The sequence below is a fragment of the Copidosoma floridanum genome, unplaced genomic scaffold (genome assembly GCF_036245765.1).
Source record: "Copidosoma floridanum isolate Cflo_tuat_1 unplaced genomic scaffold, Cflo_Japanese_pri ptg000021l, whole genome shotgun sequence".
Lineage (NCBI taxonomy): Eukaryota > Metazoa > Arthropoda > Insecta > Hymenoptera > Encyrtidae > Copidosoma > Copidosoma floridanum.
The window spans coordinates 28,314,387-28,322,738 of record NW_028321898.1 but is presented as its reverse complement, the minus strand read 5'-3'; the positions used below and the strand labels follow the sequence as shown (position 1 = coordinate 28,322,738).

At 46.7% G+C, this 8,352-nt stretch overlaps 1 protein-coding gene across 1 annotated transcript; it reads left to right on the top strand.

Moving 5' to 3' along the window:
* The first annotated feature begins 5,019 nt into the window (after nt 1-5,019).
* On the top strand, nt 5,020-7,622 carry LOC106642553 (alpha-galactosidase MYORG-like). Its single transcript, XM_014357370.3, has 6 exons — nt 5,020-5,086; nt 5,224-5,367; nt 5,446-6,372; nt 6,444-6,970; nt 7,043-7,199; nt 7,278-7,622. Exons 1-6 carry the CDS (start codon nt 5,065-5,067, stop codon nt 7,463-7,465), a joined length of 1,965 nt encoding a protein of 654 aa, XP_014212856.2. The 5' UTR covers nt 5,020-5,064; the 3' UTR covers nt 7,466-7,622.
* Nucleotides 7,623-8,352: the final 730 nt, after the last annotated feature.

Below are 8,352 nucleotides of genomic sequence, written 5' to 3'. Positions count from 1 at the left end.
ATTTTACTCGCGCAACTACGAGCCTAAACCGTGCCCCACAACTGTCATCCTTACTGCGAAGCTCCCGTCACCGGCACCACCACCACTACCACCACTACTAGCACCATCGGCAGCAATGTCCTGCGGAGCATCGTGTCGGACACAAAAAAAAAACAACAAAAAAGACACGCGTTCACCGGTGCCTCGAACACGACTCGGTGTAAACAAGGGAGTTGCACATGCACGACCTCGATCTGGGGGGTAGTTCGGCACCCGTCTCGCACCAAGCACTGCCGCGGCTCTTCTTCTTCTTCCTCCACCAGTAGTATGCCACCGCAGCTGTAATTACCACGACGGGACGGTACGCGCGCGCGCAAAAGTGGGCCGCTGTATAGTTCCTTTATTTCGGAAAACACCGTCAGACGAGGGTTGTCCGTCTATACAACGGAGCTGGTGGTTATGCGTGGGACGTTGAGGTAAGGGTGGCGCGCGGCTCGTCCGCGCTGACAGACTGGTGATCGGCCGGGTAGGAAAACCGCACTCTCGGGCTGGCGTGCAAGTCGACGGGCGTTTAGCGTAAAAGGGTCCGGGGGGGAGGTGTACGTGTACGTATAAGGAGAGCCAGCTTTGTAGACTGACTCGCGCGTGAGAGAAAAAGACACGAGGGCGAATGGCGCGCGCGCCCTGGGGGTCGTCGGGGGGGGGGAGGAGGTTGATATAATCGCACGTACGGAGCGAGGGAAAAAAAAAAAAAAAAAAAAATCCGAGGACGAGGGTGGGGGTCGAGCGGCGAAAGCTCCGGTGGTGTGTGCGGTGCGGAGCTTGATCTGCTGGTTAGTCGAGAGGACGAGGGAGGCAAGTGTACGCGTGTGTGGATCTCTCTATTATAGTACATCCGTCCACACACGAGAGAGGGAGGTTGGTCTGGGACGAGGGTGGCGTATAAACTATCCAGAATTGGATACCCCGTGGAAAGCGAAGTGGCTGCAGCGATACGGCACTATGGCTCTGGTGGTGGTGGTGGAGGGTGTTGTGTAAGGTACGCATCTTCGAGCGACGGCACTTCTCCCTCCCCTCCCCCCCCCGAGGCTCTCTTTCGAAAGTTGTCGGCCGAACCCCCTCCGTGCTCCAACCTCTCTCTCTCCATCCCTTCTTCTGGCACTTTGCGTACGAGTAGGCGGAGCTTGAATTTAGGGGGATGCTGGCGGGGCGTCCCCATTGGCCGGAAGGGTCAATCGATGGGCCGCTAGCCTCCGCGTCTTTCCGCCAATCGTCGGCTCCCCTCCCTCCCTCCCGTGCACGCCGTGTATACCAAACTGAACGACGCTATCGTACAAACGCACACATGGGGGGGGGGGCGCTAGTGGTGGTGTTCCCCGCAACCCGAGGGGACGATTGGGCTCAAGGGGGTAGGTATAGACGATGCGGTTGTACGGAGGCACACGAGACGCCGTTACGTATACGTGTGGTGCCACACAACGCGTTGCTGTTGTTTGTTACTTATCCATTATAACACTGTATACAGCTCTCTCTCTCTCTCTCTTTGGCGCTTGGGCAAGATCTTGATTTAAGCCTGCACGGATGCATATACATATATACACGTGCTCTGCTCGAGGATACGGGGGTGGCTCCGCGCGCAGCAGCACCGAGCTTTTAACCAATTAGCCTTTATAGCCCTCTCGGCTATGTATCCACCTTTGCGCCCCTTCTCTCTCTCTTCCGCACTGCATTGGATGCGCGTCTACGACTGATGCGCGTGTATTGGCGATATTGCGGTGCTCCGTGGATGCCCGGGAGGAGGGAGGGACGAAGGGTGCACGTATCGCGCGATTTTACAGATATGGGTGCAGTGGTGTATATACGCACGGAGTTTGTGGCTGCCACCGCCCTCGGTGCGACGTGGCTATATATATACGTGTACATCCTTTTTTTTACAATTTTCACGGTGGGCGCGGCGAGGAAGGATATATCAGGCGCGCTCGCGGCTATACCTTTTGTGCGTGTGTGATAATCGCATGCTCGTCTGCCTGTATGTACCTTATACGTAAATACGCGGTGTGCGTGAGCACCGCGTACAAAAGATCGCAGAGCAAGAGATGTATACTCGAGCTAATTTGCGCCCCACGCGTGTGTATGCGTTTTTTTATTTCTTTTTTTGGGGTGGGGGAGGGGGTTGGGATGTCTCTCTCTCTCTCCCTCTGTATCCGTGAAAGAGCTGTAGGCAGTTTTTTTGTCTTGGCCGTTTCTTTTTCGCAGTGGTTTTATTGCGCCGGTACATTGGGGTGCGTGTGTGCAGGGCGTCGCTTGTTTTTGAAAAATCTCGTTTGTGCCGCCGGTGGGAGGCTCTTGTCTCGAGGACTCGGGAAAACAAGGATTAATGGACTTGATGCGCGGGTGATGTTGTCTTTTGCCATTACTACGCACTAGTGTCCTTTTTCTTTCTTTCGAATGTTTTTTCGAGGACGAAAATTTTTACAAATATACGCGAGGAGGGGCCCGATGCAAGTCTCGCGCGTTAATGGATCCCGTTGAAGAAATGTTTACGCGTACGCTTGCTTTTTTTTTTTTTTTTTTCATCTAAAGGTACTCCTGTATACGGAACTTTTTCTTTTTTTTTTTTGGATACGAAAGGTTTTTTAGGACAAGGTATAAGTTGTCTTGTTTTTCGAGGTCTTTTAATGGGTCGGGCTTGGAAAAAGTTTCGCATGAATATTTTCAAACAGAAAACGTGAGCTTGTTTTTCACCCGAAATAATGGAATATTTATTTTCAACGCATACAGCGTGTCCGGCAAGTCCTTGTGGATAAATTTTGTGGACTTTTACGATGAAATAGACAAACGAAAATTATGAATTAGGGTGCCTCTTTTTTTTTCTTCTTAATTTTACCTCAGTTTTGCAAATAATTAAGTGAAGAGAGTACACGACGAGAGTATCCCATACGTGCCACTGACGAAAATATTAGAGAAATTTTGAGAGATGATGATTTGCATATTATACCACCGCATTACGAAACGTAAAAATTTCAAAGTGCGTCAATAAACCGGCACCGTTAGACCGCGGCGATCAATCCTCACTCAATTGATAAACAAACACGCGCTATCGCTAAACGCCGAGTAATACAAGAGATAAATACATCGACCCCCAATTTATCCCCGAACCTACACCCACGTACGAGCGAAAGTCGAAATCAAAGCTATGCAGACAATAGCAACAGCAGCGGAATATCGCGGCAATGCGAACTTTATTATTCAAGCCGATGAATTTTGCACACGGACTATTAGCGCGCGCGATCAAACTCGCGCGGCTCGAACGGTAATCACAACCCTCTCTCTTTCTGGTCGGAAAAAGCGCGTTTTTTTCTTTTATTTCTCGGCGATTTACACCTATGCGTTTGACATAACATCAGAAATACACGCGTCTTTGATAATCAACCGATTAAAGGGACAAAGTGCTTTTTTCGAAAAAAAAAAAAAAAAAAAAAAGAATATTGATTGGCACCTTCTCTACGGAGTAACGATTGAAAAGTAACCACTAGGAAATACAATTGCGGTACATAATATACAGACAGTCCGGTTGGCCGTGAAATTGCTCGGTATTTATTTATACCATCCGAAATCGGCACATAGATGTTTTCCCATCGCAACTAACGGTCGTCCACTTGAGCGGTCATCCACGCGAACGCGCCTGCTAATACAGCTCATTCATTTGCCACTCGCTCGCACACGCACATACAAACTCGACCCTTCCGATTCATTTGCGCTCCTGTCTCTCTCTTTCTCTGTATACGTATTGTATATGTATATCGTTTGTAGCGGTGCGTAAAAGTAGCGAAAGAGAGAGGGCCTCGCTTGCGTACTTTACTTTGTGGGCCCCCGGGTGCGTAAGAGGATTACGAGCTTTTCCTCCGACTGCTCTACCGTGGCCACGTGTGTTGAGAGAAAAAGATCGGCTGTGGTCAGCGCTACGTGACTGTATACAGTGTATGAACGGGAGAGGGAAAATCGTCGAGGAAAAAGTATAAGGAAACTCCTGTACTTGCCGCTGTGTGTGTGTGCTTTAGGAATGCGCGTGCATGGGTGTAATGGAGCGGAGGAGGAACGAGCAAAAGCTCTGCTGCCGACCACCGCCCGGGGTACGCTTGTTTTACGGAAGCCGGGCTCCGAGCGTGTGCTTATGATGCTTTGAAACCAAGGAGATTTAGATACATCGCTGGACCGATTTTTCTTTTTTTTTTTTTTTTTTTTTTTTTTTTTTTTTTTTTTTTTCGAAGGATGAAAAATTTTGCGTGCTCTCCCCGTGTGTGTCGACGTTTCCGCCAATGGTGTGTTATTTGCTCGCGTGGAAAATTGTATCTTTGGATTTTTTTTTCGAGCCATTGAAATTCTTATCTCAGTGGAATAGGCGTTAGGTTTCAATCGTCAACAGAGTCGAGTGAGCTTATCTCAGTCATTGGAGATAATCATCAAGTATTTTTATTGGGATTGGTTTTTTCAATAACAATTATCTCCCCGTTGGCACGGTACAAACGCGTGAACAACACCTTGTGAGCGTACGTATTTTTCCGATGCATAGATTACTCCTCCTCTTTTATATTAATTGTATAGTCCAAGTATTGGTCACAGTAAGGATTTTTTTTTTTTTTTTAAGACAATCAGAATAAAGTCAATCAATTAAATTTAAGTTAGCAATAAAAAGATAAAAATGCATGATAGTTTGAGAAAGCTGTGTCAGCGATTTTGTACTTGCAATATTTAAATGTGCAGCTCAATTAATTTAATAATATTTTTGACTATTGAACGAGTAAAAAAAAAAAGAAAAGAAAATAATCAATTATTAAATAGCTATGCGATATAATATTTGCTGTAACTTGACCATGAATGATAACAAAATTGACTATGTCTAAAAAATCCGATAAGACTCTTCAGCTATAAAGATGTACGTCCTTGCATTCGTGTCAGCGATACTTTTATTTTTTTTCATTGAATACCGATAAAGAATCAATATAGTGAAAAAAAGCCTTTTTAGAACGAGTATATAATGTCCCAGATGTGACTGCACGATAGAGCGATGATGTCATTAACACGATGAAGTCGATACTGTTTTGTGGTAAGCAATCAATTGTATACGCATTTGCAGTAATTAAGACGATTATACATCAGAAAGACTTGACTCTATGTGAAAAGTAATATCACGCGTTCAAAGTGGCAAATTTCATTAAACAAGATTGTTACGTTAATTTCTAGCGGTATGGGCCCTACTGGTGGTCAGTGGGTTGTGCTGCGAGCCGAGAAAGGACCCGTCCAAGTTCATCAGCAAAAAGATAAAAACCGGAACTCTCAGTATCGAAACGAAAGACAAGCAAGTTGTTTTGAGTATTCGAAAAAATGGTAAAAGCTACGAGCGCTACTTGGATTTTTCATTGTCAATGCCAATGTATTAGCCAATGGTACATTTATGTTTCTCAGATGGAACGAAAATAGAAGCTTCCCTGTTCACGAAGAACCCAGCGTTAAAAAGCGATGAAGCTCTGAAAATCGAGCAAGACTGCGAGGGGTTGACAACGTGCATCCAACTGGCCGGCAATACCTACGCCAAAATAAAAGCCGATCCCGAAAACGAGGTCGTATACGTCAGCCGTGTCGTGAGCGATGCCCAAGGGGAGTTGGACGACTGCTTTTCTCTGGACGACGCGCAATGGTACGGAGGACCACAGTGGAGGTACCAGCACTGGCCCATCCAGCACATGTACTACGAAGAGGAGTCGTACGTGACGACCCACCCCCAAAATATGGCCCTCGCCGAGAGGTACTGGCTGTCGAGCAAAGGAATATACGTATTCGCTAACGAAAGCGACCCGCTCTTTCTGGACCAGAACAACCTCAAGGCCAAGCACTTGTGCCTGATCGCGAAAAACAAGAAGCCGTACCAAGAGAGGACCAAGGTCACGCTCAACTACGAAATTGGTGTTTTTTCCGATCCTAGAACTGCCCATACTCGCGTCATCGAGCAACACTTTGGCAAACCTACCGGCCGTCCGTCCGAGAGAATGGTCACCCATCCGATCTGGTCCACTTGGGCCAGGTACAAGGTCAACGTGAACGACAAAGTTGTCCGGGAATTCGCCCAAGAAATCATCGACAGAGGCTTCAGTAACAGTCAGATCGAGATCGACGACAATTGGGAGACTTGTTACGGATCCGCGGTATTCGATCCGAATAAATTTCCCGACGTAACGACTCTAACCACTGATTTGAAGAATAAGGGCTTTCGCGTCACACTCTGGATCCATCCGTTCATCAACAAAGAATGCGATACCGAGTACAAGTATGCTCTAGATCAAAACTACTTTGTTAGGAACGAGACTGGCAATGTTGAGACCAGCTGGTGGCAGGGTAAACTATACTCTGATTTTTATAAGGAATTGAAAATAACGTTCGTCTAATTAACGTATCTTTCGAAACAGGGCCACACGCGGCTGCCATTGACTTCACGAACCCAAAGGCCGTCGAGTGGTGGGTGGGCCGTTTGAAGAAACTGCAAGCACTGGGTATCGACAGCTTCAAATTCGACGCCGGCGAGACGTCGTGGCTGCCCGAAGGAAGGCCAAAACTGACGGGGCCATCGGATTTACTGCCTGGCATTTACACTCTGAATTACACGAGTAATCTGGCCAGGCACTTTGACGAAGTGATCGAGGTGCGCGTCGGTTGGAGAAGCCAGAAGCTGCCCATATTCGTGCGAATGATCGACAAAGACTCGCGATGGACGTGGAACAATGGACTGCCCACACTGATAACCACTCTGCTGCAGATGAATTTGAACGGCTACGTCTTCGTTCTACCAGATATGATTGGTGGCAACGGGTACGTCAACAACAACATCAACAGCACTCAACTGCCATCGAAGGAGCTGTTTATCAGATGGCTGCAGGCTAATGCTTTCATGCCTTCTCTGCAATACTCATTTGTCCCGTGGGACTACGACGCCGAGGTGAGGACTCAATCCTTGACGTGAAACTCGTTTGGCATGTAATGATACACCTTATGATAAAAATGTTTGCAGACAATTAAGATCAGCAAAACGTACACCGATCTACACGCTCAATATTCGCCAAACATAATTGACCTCATGAAGAAAGCTGTGAGCACGGGGGCTCCGATAAATCCTCCGATCTGGTGGGTGGACCCCACGAGCGCCGAAGCCCACAAAATCAGCGATGGTAAATAATTATCTTTACATTCCGATGTATAACTACTCCAACTGTATCGATAGAAATTCATCATCAACTCCGTTGCAGAATACCTCCTAGGGGAAGATATCCTGGTAGCCCCTGTCATCGAGGAGGGGGCAACCTCTCGCCACGTTTTCCTTCCACGTGGCCGATGGAAGGATCCAAGGACAGGAAAGGTTTACGTCAATCACGGATGGTTGAACGATTATCCAGCCCCCCTGGATGTACTGCCTTACTTCATAAGAGTGCAATAAGACCAAACTCTTTGGTGACTCTTGGTTTTTATATTTTTCTCAGTGTAAGGAAATACCATTGAAGTCGTGCAAAGATTTGCTTCGAAATCCTTCAATAAAAATTATTTTCTTTTGTTTTTTAAAAATCATTAAAATGCATCTGTGTTTGGTCACCCGAGATACCTGTGTCTTGTCAAAGACACGGATCGTAAAATTTTTTTTCACCCCATTGAGCTACCCAAGATACTTTTTTTTTTCCTTATGAAATCCCTCGCAAGACAGCTACTCGGATCCAGTAAAAATTCACTAAAAATGTATTACAAATCCCGAGTTTCGCTTTCACGCTCTAAACGCTGGCGGCTCGCTTACAATGCGAGGGATTCGGGGCAAAAGGAGAGGACCCCCCGCGGCAGCTTTACCTGCATCATCGGCTAATCACATCAGATAATGGACTGGACAATGAAAAGAAGAGCCTGTGGAGGGAGAAGAAAGGTGAGGCGCAAAAGAAGCCACGCGTATTTGTATTACTTGCCCGTCGTTTGTGTGTGTGTGTGTACACATACACTAACGTGTCGGCTGAATATATATATAATACACTTGGCTTCGCACACATGGACACAATAAGCGCAAGCCGCTCTGCTTATACCCGACATTATATAGGTGTATGCTGGGAGCTCCATTGTGCACGTCTCACACTCTCTTTCAATTGTGCTCCTCGGCGCTTCTGATGTACACTCCCTGTATATATACACAATACCGCGCTACCCACGTGATCAAACTTATTTTTTTTTAACGATACCCCGAGTGTAAAACCACTCTTACTTTCCAAGTTAAAGATTCAGTTCATTTTTTTTACCTTTTTCTTTTTTCCCCGCAAGTAAGGCTGTAGAGTGGGATTGTTTTGTAAA

What these genes read in the sequence shown, in the direction of transcription:
- LOC106642553 (XM_014357370.3), top strand. Translation starts at nt 5,065, where the DNA reads ATGAAGTCGATACTGTTTTGTG. An exon ending in GAAGTCGATACTGTTTTGTG is followed by an intron (nt 5,087 to 5,223) that starts GTAAGCAATCAA and finishes GTTAATTTCTAG; the next exon opens with CGGTATGGGCCCTACTGGTG. An exon ending in TTTGAGTATTCGAAAAAATG is followed by an intron (nt 5,368 to 5,445) that starts GTAAAAGCTACG and finishes TATGTTTCTCAG; the next exon opens with ATGGAACGAAAATAGAAGCT.